General features: G+C 33.9%; 1 protein-coding gene across 1 annotated transcript in view; it reads left to right on the forward strand.

Moving 5' to 3' along the window:
• The window catches only part of LOC145306862 (E3 ubiquitin-protein ligase lubel-like), a 33,511-nt gene extending 24,180 nt beyond the window's left edge, over positions 1 to 9,331 (forward strand). The window contains exons 23-29 of the mRNA XM_080149183.1: positions 4,573 to 4,679; positions 5,400 to 5,457; positions 5,839 to 5,892; positions 6,301 to 6,380; positions 6,916 to 6,994; positions 7,542 to 7,631; positions 7,895 to 9,331. Of these exons, the coding sequence (XP_080005309.1) occupies positions 4,573 to 4,679; positions 5,400 to 5,457; positions 5,839 to 5,892; positions 6,301 to 6,380; positions 6,916 to 6,994; positions 7,542 to 7,631; positions 7,895 to 7,930 (504 nt within the window). The 3' untranslated portion in view covers positions 7,931 to 9,331. The remainder of the gene's footprint in view (positions 1 to 4,572; positions 4,680 to 5,399; positions 5,458 to 5,838; positions 5,893 to 6,300; positions 6,381 to 6,915; positions 6,995 to 7,541; positions 7,632 to 7,894) is intronic.
• Positions 9,332 to 12,964: the final 3,633 nt, after the last annotated feature.

The following is a 12,964-nucleotide window of genomic DNA, read 5'->3' on the forward strand; positions in this document are numbered from 1 at the left end:
GTTGGGGGTGTCCCACCCCCCAAGAAAATAGCTTAAAACCACCACAGGACCAATAGGTATATACCCTGAAGAGTAGAATCCGATCAGTTTAGTGGTTACCGAGATCTTAAGCTTCAGACGGACGGACAGACGGACGGACAGACATCAAGCTACTTTGTATTATAGATAGACTAGCGGCTTCGCCCCTAGCCTCTAGGGGCTTTGCCCCAAGAGGTTTGATCAACCTAATTTTTCGTATTTTAGATTTTATAAGAAAAAGTAAAAAAAAATTGATCAACCTAATTTTTCGTATTTTAGATTTTATAAGAAAAAGTAAAAAAAAATTTTTTTTTTTTTTTTTGGGGGGGGGGGTATTTTTCATTTTTTGGGGGGGGGTTGGGGGTGTCCCACCCCCCAAGAAAATAGCTTAAAACCATCACAGGACCAGTAGGTATATTCCCTGAAGAGTAGAGCCCAATCGGTTCAGTGGTTACTGAGATCTTAAGCTTCAGACGGACAGACAGACGGACAGACGGACAGACGGACAGACAGACATCGTTCTACTTTGTATTATAGATATACTCTTAATAAAGGAGGATGTATACATTTTACTTAATTGTACAAAGGTATTTATATATATCTATCTTAGTATGTCTGTCTGTCTGTCCTGCTGCTGTCTGTCCTTCTGTCTGTAATGATGCTTTATATTTAGTTCTAATTCCTGTTCTGATTGTAACTTTATATACACTCTTACTAAAGGGGGATGTATACATTTTACTTGTACACAGGTATTTATATATGTATGTATGTATGTATTTCATTAATTTAACTATCGATATACAATTTATGATAATAATATAGGATAAATAAGGTATGAATAGTTTATGGTACAAGGATAGTAGAGCTTAGTACACCTCTTTTAGTACATGGCAATACTGGTAGAGGTTTTACTACTAACTCGATTATGATCTGAATTTAGGGGTGTAAAATCCCCCCGGAGATATGATTGTAAAATTAAATGTGACTTAACTGGTGGTTATTATGTATTTATATTGTAGTTATAAATGTAGTTATTTTGTAGTTATAAATGTAGTTACATTGTAGTTATACATATATGTAGTTATTATTGTTGTTATAATGAAATTTTTTAAGTAAAAAAATTGTAGAAATAATGAATGTCATTTAAGAGTTCTAAAATGTAAAAATATGCTGATTTGTGTGTTTAGAAGAAAATTATGCTGATTGTATCATAAATAAAAAAATTTTATTGTGATATTTAGAAGGAAGCTACTCTATATTTAGATGTCTAAATTGTTTGCAGCTGTGATTTATTAAGATGGAATGTGGTGGCCGTTTAGGATACGAAAATTTGGTTTGAAGAAGTTTACATTGCTGACATTTTTGTTAAATAATCTATACAATATTGACACTCCTGAAAGTTTAGGTTAATATATGTAGTCATAAATAGATAAATGCCCTTGCCCATCATTCAATAAGCATAATCTAAAGACTAATTTTGGTAGACCTTTATAATAGAAAATGCTAACCCCACTACTTAGGCCATTGTTGTCACGTTTGTTACAGAAATGAATAATGTAAGAATAATTTTATAACTAATGTCTAGCAGATTAAGAATTGAACGTGGTGGCCGATTAGGATACATTATTTTAGATTTGCAGTTGATATTGGTGACATTTGCTGTTAAATCTACTTAATAAAAAACACCTCTGAAAGTTTAAATTATTATATTTAGTCAATATGGATTCATGCCCCACCCCATTAACCCTTAACGGTCGGGGGGGGGGGGGCGTTGAATGCCCCCCCATCCGTTTTTTTCTATCTCATTTTCTGTGTGTGAAAGATAAAGAGCCCAAACTGCTTGACTTTTTAAGTATGGGTATGACACATAACTGAGAGTTGGAATTTTTTGAAAATCTCCATCCTGGCGGGCACAGGATGCCAGCAAACCTGGCAGGGTCATCCAGGAAAAGAGCAAAAATATTTTTTTGACTAAAACAAAGCATTTTATCATACCAAAATACTAAAAAAATCCTCTAGTAGTACATCCTTATATAAAATACAGGTGTTCATGTCACTTTCAGGTTCCAGGTATGATCCTGCAGGTCCTGATCCTCCAGGTCTCCAGAAATCTTTAAAAGGCTCCTGTGGCCGCAATTTTTGACTTAGAGACTTCAAATTTAAAACTTAAGCTTTTCTTACATGTCTACATAACGTATTAAAATTTCATGAAGATCCGCCGCCGTTTTCCCGCCGACCGCCGACTGCGGCGGCTGGCAGCTGCTAAGTACAGCTGCGGCCGCTGAAATTTATATTTTGATATTTCTAATGTAAAATTTACATAAAGATAAACATTTTCTGGAAAAAAATTTTCTTCTAGCTTCAAAAATAAGAAAATTACAGCCGTTTGAAATTTTTAAGTAAAAAAAGACCTACAAAAAACAAAGGTTGTTAAATAAAAGGGTGAAGGAAGCGAAAATTGACTTAGACTTATAAAAGGTCGGAAATTCATTATCAAACAGGGGACTTGCACAAAAAAAAATTAGCCCTCTAGCTCTAATAGGAACTGAGATAATAAGGGGGGGCGTTGAACGCCCCCCCCCCCTGACCGATTAAGGTGCGGCAAGGGGCCCGACTGTAAAGGGTTAAGCATAAATCTAAGGACTAATTTTTTGGAGACCTACATAAAACCTAGAAAAATGCTAACTCACACTACTTAGCTAGCAGAATTCTGAAGCTAGGCCAATTTTGTTATGAATATAACAGAAGTGAGTGATGTAAGTATAATTTTACAACTAATGTCTGACAGATTAAGTTATATTAGAAGATTTGATGGAAGATTATTTTTTGAAGGCTAAGTTGACTATGAAATATTACTTATTTTCTTGGGAATAAGTGGCCGTTTTAGGTAGAATATTTTAAAGGGGGGAGGCGGATGTGCCACTTTTTGAAACCAAAACTAAAAGTCAAAGGAACTCAACTAAAAAAAGAGTTACAGGTCTGAGATTTTGCATGGCAGTTGCTTTATAGGGTTACAATATGGAACAGTGAAGAAACGTCGGCGCATCCGCCGAAAACCGCCGAGAAATTGCAAAAAAAATTCGGCGGTTTTCGGCGGTTGCGCCGCCGTTTCTTCACAGTTCCATATTGTACCTCTATAAAGCAACTGCCATTCAAAATCTCAGACCTGTAACTCTTTTTTTAGTTTTGGTTTCAAAAAGTGGCACATCCGCCTCCCCCCTTTAAAATATTCTACCTAAAACGGCCACTTATTCCTAGTTCCTTTGTTGACTTTTAGTTTTGGTTTCAACATCCGCCTCCCCCCTTTGAAGAATTTTATTTTTATAAATGAAGGCGGAGATGACATAGTAGCGATTTTAATTTATGAGGATTATGAAATTTTGAAGATGAAGTGTTGATATTGACTAGGAAATGTGGTTGACATTGAGTTGGGATTGTAGATATTATCACTTAGATCCATTTTGAGTTGTAGTTTCTAGGAGTTATGTCTTGGAATAAATATTTTTATATAACTAAAGTTACATTTTTTGTGTGAAGTTACTCACTTAAGTCACAAGTGAGTTTATCCTAGTGTGTCTGTCTGTCTATCTGTGTGTCCTTCTATCTGTAATGTTGCTCTATATTCAGTTCTCTTATAAATATCCTGTCCTAATTGTAACTATAGATATACTCTCACTAAAGGAGGATGCATTTTACTTGTACACAGGTATTTATATATCTATCTTAGTCTGTCTGTCTGTCTTTCTGTCCTTCTGTCTGTAATGTATCTCTCGAAGTGTGTCTGTCTGTCTATTCTTCTGTCTGTAACGTTGCTTTATTTCAGTTCTTTACCTAAATCCCTCCCCCTATTTTCACTCTTTCTTTCTCTTTTATGAACCTTAAAAATAAGAAATTACAAATTAAATATATTAATTTTTAAATAAAGAGGGAATAAAATGATTAAAAAATTATTAAAACATTATTTTTTAGAAAATTAATTACATAATGGCAATTTCCTTAAAGGTGCAAAGTCGAGCAAAGAACTCCCCTCTTTAATTATTTTGAAATTAATTGAAAATTAGGGGGACAGTTTTTCATTTTTTTTTGTTTATTACTGTAGGTCAGGTTATGTTAAGTTATATTTTGTACTGGGTAGCCCCTCATGATTAGAGTAGGGGTTATGTATATTAAAACAAAATATATCCTACTTCCTTATTTGTTAAAAATAAAGGGTTGGTGTTTCAGTGTTCAACAGGTACTTTTAGGAAAAGCACTAATATTTCTAATTATTCTTTAATGGTTAATTCTCGCATCATATTATAAACAGCTTTCCGCGGATATAAAATGTACAAAATTATGAGATGAAAACCAGTTTTTTTTGCCCAAAGATGTCGAAGGCACAGGATAAAAAAACTGTTTTTTATCTTATTATTGTACATTTTTGTATACGTCGAAGACTCGAAATCTAGATATTATTCGATGCCAGACATAAATTTTCATTGCGGCTGAGAACCAGTTCTAATCCAACGGATATTAATCGGTTTTGAAGCGATAATCGAAAAATTATTATTTCAGTGCAAGTATGAATTCTGTATTGGGTGCAAGAATCCATTCAAGATGGGGGCCAGGTGTCAGAAAGGCTTCATTTGTGCAAAAATGGGTCTGCACGCCCATCACCCCAGGTACAATTACTATCCTTATAATGAAGTAACAGTATGTGTTTTGTCTGAGTGTCTAACTGTGTGTACCGAAGGATCTCGCTAACCACTGAACCGATATGATTCTTCTTTACAGGGTAGCTTCTCAGGGAAGGTAGGTCCCGGGAAGGTTTATAACTAATTTGAGAGGAAGGTACCACCACCCTCCCAAGAGAAATCACAAAAAAATCGAAATTTTGTTTTACCTATAGAGACTTGAACGCAATTAACAACATATATAGGTACCGTATTATTTTTAAAAAAAAACATTTAAAGTGGCATTAGAGTCCTCTAGTGCCACTTCCTTCTTAATTTTAGTTTTAAAAGAAAAGTAAATACAAAAAATTTTTGGGGGGATATTTTTTCTAAAGCCAATTTCTCTATGTAGGGTAGTGTTACCCTCCCCTAAAATAGTTATAAATATTAACAGAACCTATGAGAAGCTATATTGTTCAGCAGTTAGAGAGATTCTTTGGTACAAACAGACAGACAGACAAACCTACAGGCATTCTGTTACATTTTAATGATTCATTTTATTTTTATTTATCTTTTTAAAAAATAGGGTGCGTTTGGACACTTAACTTAATGAAACAACTAATCAAAATTGATAAGCCAACGAATAACTTTGGGGACTAGTGTAATAAACAGCCCGTAGTCCCCTCCCTCCCTATTATCAAGAGGTATTAATAATAATCATTATTTTAGAAACTGTTTGTTCTATCTGAGAGACAAAGAGCCAGCTTCCCTACAAAAATTGCTAACGGTATTTTTACATTTAACCCTATTCCAGAGGGCGGGATCGTTAAAAGCACCCCCTCAGTAAACTATAAGAGATATCAAGGCACTTTTAAAAGCATAGTTTTGAATTTTAACAATTTAGGAAAATTTAAATCGATTATATTTTAGGGGGGTAGTAGTCTAAAGTGCCCTTTCAAAATTGGGATAGATTTCACTACTTTCGGCCTACCTATTCCATCCTATGGACGTCAGGAAATACCCTATACCCCATCCCTTTTCTAGGGTGTTTTCCCTTTCTCTTTCCCTCTACTATGACGTCAATATATATAATAGGTTGGCCAAAAGCGGTGACATCTATCCCCATTATCCTTGGGCACTAAACACTGCTACAATTTTGATGTTTCAGACCAATAAAGTTGAGTACGATGATGGAGGAGAAGTGGGAGAGTGCTTTGTTCAGGTCAGTGCAGAACTATTTTTTTTTACTTAACAAGGATGACAACATCCATAATAGCAAAGCTCTGAAACGGTAGGACAAACGAACGTTGTAGAGTGTCAGAACCTAATAATCAGAACAGAAATATATAATCTTGAAAAAAATTAAGTAACTTTGTTGAAAAACTGATTTAATACAGGATGATTTTAATGAACATACTTACATTTTAAAACTTGATTATAGAGATGCTTCACTTATAACATTGTACTTGTTGTCCTAGGAATCAGTATTCCAAAAGTCAGATCAATCGAATAATTATATCACATAAAAATTTGCTGTTAATTTCTTATAACTTTGTTTAATTTTCAATACAGAAGGACCGCGCATTGAACCTTGAGGAACCCCAATTTTTAAGACTTTGTTTGATTTTAGATCCAGAAGGAGGCTGGGGACCAGATGATTGACGGACCCTGCGCTGAACCAACAGACAAGGGAACAGCCGGTCATTGCAGGTTCACTTTTATCTTTAACTTCTCTTTTCTCTTTTTTTACTCTTTTTTTTCTCTATGTTTTCTCTATTTTCATATATTATCTTTATCTCTCTCTCTCTCTCTCTCTCTCTCTCTCTCTCTCTCTCTCTCTCTCTCTCTCTCTCTCTCTCTCTCTCTCTCTCTCTCTCTATCTCTATCTCTATCTATCTATCTATCTATCTATCTATCTATCTATCTATCTATCTATCTATTTATCTATTTATCTATCTATCTATCTATCTATCTATCTATCTATCTATCTATCTATCTCTCTCACTCTCTCACTCTCTCACTCTCTCACTCTCTCTCTCTCTCTTTCTCTCACTCTCTTTCTCTCTCTCTCTTTCTCTCACTCTCTTTCTCTCACTCTCTTTCTCTCACTCTCTTTCTCTCACTCTCTTTCTCTCACTCTCTTTCTCTCACTCTCTTTCTCTCACTCTCTTTCTCTCACTCTTTTTCCCACGTTCAAACATATTTTCCAACGCTCAAACATATTTTCCCACGAATGTATATTTAGAATTCACTATGTGGAGTATTTGTGTGAGCTTATCATCAAGAACAAGCTAGAGGTCATCTCTCTCATGGAGTTGGGCGAGGTAAGGAGTTAGATAGATAGATAGATAGATAGAAAGATAGATAGATAGATAAATAGATAGATACAAAGTAGCTTGATACCTACTGGTCCTATGGAGGTTTTAGGCTATTTTCTTGGGGGGTGGGACACTCACAAACCCCCCGACAAAAAAAATAAAAACACCCGATTTTTTTAGGCAGTTAATTTGAAACAAGTGGTGGCAGCACTTAATTTTCTTTTTTTTAAATTACCTCTTGGGGCAAAGCCCCTAGAGGCCACTAGTTTATTCTATAAAGTAATAAGGTTTTTGTCTGAAGCTAAAGATCTCAGAAATTGCTGGTCCTTTTGAGTTTTACTTTTCAGGGAATCTTTATATATGTCTTGAGGTGATTGAACTGATATGGTTCTCCTTTACAATAAAGCTTCTTACAGGTCCAGGGGAGCTTTTTAACTACTTTGGGGAGGGTTATCTCATACATTTATTGCCCCTTGAGGCTCTAAGGGCCGCTATAATGTCATGTTTTATGCTATTTTATTTCTAATGAAAACTAATTTCGTTTTTTATTTAGATTCAAGCCTTGTTCACTAGGGCTGGTAAAACAGTTCCAAGACAGAGGCCGGGAGAATATGAGTTCCAGTACAAGCGCAGGATCACTCAGGTACAAACCAACAAAAATTGCGGGAAATTTTGGGGAAAAAAGGCGGGAAACTTGATGAAAAGGGCGGGAAACTGGAAGATAAAGGGCGGGGAAACTTGTAGAAAAATGGCGGGAAATTTTGAATGAAAGGTGAAAAAAATTAAATTAAGATGAAATGTTGAAAATGGTTAAAAAACTGGTTTCAATCTTTTCTTTTCTTTCAGTTTAATATCCGCGGAAAGCTGTCTATAATACGATGCAATATACAACTGTTATTCTTTCAGATTGCTGTTGAAGATATTCCTTTAGATTCTGTTTAAAGAATCTCGGAAAACAAGTCAAGCCGCTCCAAAGAAATTATTGGTTGAAAAGTTTGGACACTCTTATTTTACAACCATCAAATCAAAATTTAATGAAAGAACTTTGGGTACCACCCCATAAAAATCACGAAATTAAGAAACAGTGCAAAAATTATGGTCGCAATTTCGAGTTTTTACATTTTAAAAAATATATAAATCGGCCAGGGCTCGGCAGCCGCGCGTTTTAAAACTTTATAATAATATCATTGTTTTTTTTCAAGAATGATGAAAAACAAAATTGCACTTTCTGTAGATTAGATTTATTGGTTTAAAAGATTGGACACTGTTATTTTGAAATAAAAGTAACAACATTTTTCAGTCAATAAAAACTTTGGGTACTAGTGTAATTTGTATATCTATTTTCTAACCATCCAATTTAGATTTAATTTTTATGCACGGCTGCCTAGCCCTATTAAATTCAATTTTTTTAATGGATATATTATTATTTGGATATTACACCAGATTTTCATGTTCTATAATAAAGTAAACTCTGTAGCGGGCTAAAATTACGATCTCCCCCATCTCCCTCCTTTAACCAATCTCCTCCCCTCCTACAGGATAAACGGCCAACCAATAAAAGCGAGGGGAAATTGCAACCTAAATTGACGACTATTTTTCTGCTGTCATAATATCCATGTATATTCTACATCCATTTATTTTTTTGTAAACTGACCATCTAGTAACAAAATCAGCTTATAGTGCCTAATAAAAAAAATAACGTTATACAATACAAATGACCAATGGTTGGCCATTATACATTGTAATTGACCAATGGTGAAATATATACTTTCCTATCAATGGTCATTTGTATTGTATGACGTCATTTTTTATTAGGCACTACCAGCAAAAAAATGGAAAACTGATTTTCCAGTATTCCTTCGAAGCCGATTAATATCCGCTGGATTTGAACCGGTTCGCGGCCATACTGATAAATTATTTAAAGCATCGTATTAAAGACAATTTTCCACAAGTATTAGAATTAAAAAAAAATCCGAAAAATAATACAATTTTTAATTTTATAATTTTTCATGCAATATCCGCGGAAAAAGTTGTCTATAATACGATGCAATGATTAACTATCACCCTTTTTTATCCTTAACAGTAGTATGTAATTTGTCTGTCTGTCTGTCCTATAAAATCACTGAAACTGTAAGACTTATATGTCCAGGCTATAACTTTCAAGAGGGGCATTAACCCACCCCCCTAAAAAAATTCTTAATTTTAAATCAATTCCTAGAAGCACCAAGTAATTTTAATTTTTGATTTTTTTTTTGTTTTTTATATATTGTTTTCTTTTATACGTGTTTTGTTTTAATATTAATTTAGTTTAGTAAAAATTAATAAAGTTTTCGTTTTAAATTTTATAATGTTACATTTTTTTAAGCGAAGCTTTTCTATAATTAGGGTAGGTCCGTCTGTAATGTAATAAACACATTTAGATTTTAATTGTTTTATCAATTTAAATATGTCAATATGTAATTTTGGGATAAGTTTATATAAAATTGTAGGGACGTCCAAGCTTTTTTGAGGGGGGTTTGAAAGGTTTGATAGGGGTAAAATTAGGGGTTTCAAAGGTTTGAGTGGGGTAAAATTGATGGTTGTCGAAGGTTTGAGTGGGTAAAATGATGGGTTTCAAAGGTTTGAGGGGGAGAAAATGAGGGGTTTCAAAGGTCAAAGGGGATAAAAATAAGGTGTTTGAAAGTTTTTAGGGGGGTAAAATGGGGGGTTTCAAAGGTTTGAGGGGGTTAAAATGGGGGGTTTCAAAGGTTTGAGGGGGTAGAATGATGTGTTTCAAATGTTCGAGGGGGTTAAAATGAGGGGTGTCAAAGGTTTGAAAGGGGTAAAATGAGGGGTTTCAAAGGTTTTGGAGGGTAAAATGATGAGTTTAAGATGTTTGAGAGGGTTAAAATGAGCGGTTTCAAAGGTTTGATGGGGGTAAAATGAAAGGTTTTAATAGTTTGTAGGGGTAAATGAGGGGTTTCAAAGTTTTAAGGGGAATAAAATGAGGTGTTTTAAAGGTTTGATGGGGTTAAAATGGGGGGTTTGAAAGGTGAGGGGGCTTTAAATAAGGAGTTTCAGAGGATTCATGAGGGTAAGATGATTTGTTTACCCCCCCCCCCCCGCCCCCCCCCCCCACATACACACACTTTGACGTCTATCAATATATATATATCAATATCATTTTATAGTAAAAATTTTTATAGTAAAACAACGTTTTTTACTTCAATTTTATTTATCTTCAACTTAAAGTTTCATGCTTTCGCAATCTTCAGAAAAATATTAATATCATATATAATTATATATGATTTGTTAATGTTTAACTTCTCCCTTTATATGGATGTTGTCATTTTTGTTTTGTTTTTATGAATAAAGCACTAAGAATTGAACCCGCGACTGTGGCATAACTGAAACGTTAGAATTGGTTCCTACAGGTGCTCTGCATTGATAGTTAGATTTGTGGGAATTCCTTGGCTCAAAACAGGCACAGGTCTTTGCCATGCGTTAGTTAGGAATTCCTTATAAAAGTCTTGCAATAAAAGAGTGGGACGTTTGGCCCCTTAAACATCAATATAAGATCTAATGGTTTGTCTTTAAAGGTAAAGAAGTAAGATTTCTTTGTTTGAAGCTTAAGATCTCAATAATTACTGAACTGATTTAATTTTTTAGCGGAAGTTTTACTTAGGTTTTGTGATGGTTTTAGGCTATTTAATTTTCAGATTTAACTCTTTCAGGTGGTTTTAAACTGTTTTTTAGCCCCTCTTTTTCAGATGAGACGTATAGATAGAAAGAGAGACATATAGTTAAGATAGACAGAAAGAGCTATAGATTAATTTAAATAAATAGAAAGAGAGAGAGAGAAAGAGGGAATTATAAAGAGTTCCCTGTCTCATGTACTTTAAAGTCTAAAGCACTCTGGAGAGAGAAAGGAGATGAGAGAGAGTGAAAGAGAGAGAGAGTTAGAGAGAGAGAGTGAGAGTGAGGCAACTAGGCATTAGGCAACTTCCTCTCTCTCTCTCTCTCTCTCTCTCTCTCTCTCTCTCTCTCAGTTTTACCTTTTTCTAGTGGGCAGCTTTCTAGGTGTTCATACATTGTTTCTTAAAATATTAATAGCTCAAAATAGAATAGTAATTTTTTTTGATAATTGATAATAGAACTAAAATGATTTTATAAAACGTAACGTTCGTTACATAGGTAAATATTTATCGTTTAATCGTTTTATCGGATAATAAATTAAAAATTTAAAGATTAAAACCAGTTTTCTTAGCCCTAAAAGCAGTAGGCACGGATTGGCATTAATTTTATGTTTTTCATTTTTATGTTCGAGGAAAATTGTCTGTAATGCAATGCTATACATGAGTTTTCAGTATGGTTGAGAACCGGTGATGATTACCCAGAAAAGATAACCCAATCGGTTCAGCAGTTATTAAAATCTTTAGCTTCGGACAAAAATTTACTTCTTTATGTAATAGAAAACATGTCAGACGTTTTTTTTTTTTTTGGGGGGGGGGGGCGGATTTCATATGAATGAAAAATTAATGAAAAAAAAAAACAAAAAAAACTTATACTTTGGAAAAGCTTTGTTGTGAATAATTATTTTATTTAATACTAAAATAATCCGCGAAATTAAAGATACAAAATCTGGGAATTATTAAAAAATCTCCCGGATCTTATTTTCGTTGTCGCGCCTAAATACCAGAACCACTATGGCAGGTCAACTGAAAATAGTTGCCGAATGTGTACGCAGTTTCCTGAGTGTTTCCTCATCCTAGCTCAATATTTACTACTAGCTAAAAAAGCTTCAAACTTCAAAAAAAAAATCAAAATTTAAAAAATTCAAATTTATAATGTATAATGTATAAATCGTTTACACATTCAAATTTTGATTTTTTTAAGGGAAGTTTGAAGATTTGTAGCTAGTAGTAAATATTGAGCTAGGATGAGGAAACACCCAGGAAACTGCGTACACATTCGGCAACTACTTTCAGTTCATCCTATGGCACATAGGCAAGCGAGTCTACAGATATTTCAAAACTGTAAGTCACATTAGAGTTCAGCTCGAGATTCTGCTGTGATTTTTTTACTTTCACGTTTTAGAAACCTTCCCCTAGGCGCATAGACAAACCAAAATATTTGAAAACAGCTGATTGGCCGTGTTTTGGACAGATAGAAAGATAGATAGTCGAATTCTTAGATAGCCAGTCGGATATCAAGATAGTTAGTTCTTATTGTGATAAAAAATATAAAAATATTAAGATATATAGACAGATAGATTGCTAGATAGTTTACATATTGTATTTATAAATGGATGTAAAAATTATTTTAGAAGCTAAGCAACTCTAAAATTTACTTTTTTTGTCTAAAGGATCTAAAGGGATAAGACAATGGACGATAAATTAATGTGAATTCACAATGATAATACACAAAATCACCCCTTATGTAGGTTGAAACGTTTGGACACTATTCTTAATTAATCAAAATTCGCTAAAGTCCACAAAGTTGTACTCTCCCCAAAATAAAATATGTAAAGGAGAACCATATCGGTTCAGCGGTTAACAAGATCCTTTGGTACAGATAATGATCCTTTATATCTACTTTTATATAAGGATTTAAAAATCTTCATAATGTGTTTTTTATAAAAGATGAATTTTGAATTCCTTCAATTATGATAAACAAATTAACCCCTTATGTAGATGTAAATCTATTGGTGAATAAGTTTAGACACTATTACTTGTACATGTAATCATAATTTAGCCTAAACTCCCAACTTTTTTTTTAAATGACAGATATTATAGATACTTTGGAGATCAGAGCTGGATCTTTAAATGTGTACCCGTAGCCGTAGCCGTATTCGTGGCCGTAGTCGTAGCCGTCCCCGTCGCTACTGCCAGTGCTGCCAATAAACATTGTTTTTCAAATGGTTGAAGTTTTTACGTATTATTATATTTTTTTCTTCATATTTTTACTGAAAATTCAAAAAGTGGTTGTCATTTAAAG

The sequence above is a fragment of the Acartia tonsa genome, chromosome 15 (assembly GCF_053477335.1).
Source record: "Acartia tonsa isolate MP-2025a chromosome 15, ASM5347733v1, whole genome shotgun sequence".
NCBI classification, from domain to species: domain Eukaryota; kingdom Metazoa; phylum Arthropoda; class Copepoda; order Calanoida; family Acartiidae; genus Acartia; species Acartia tonsa.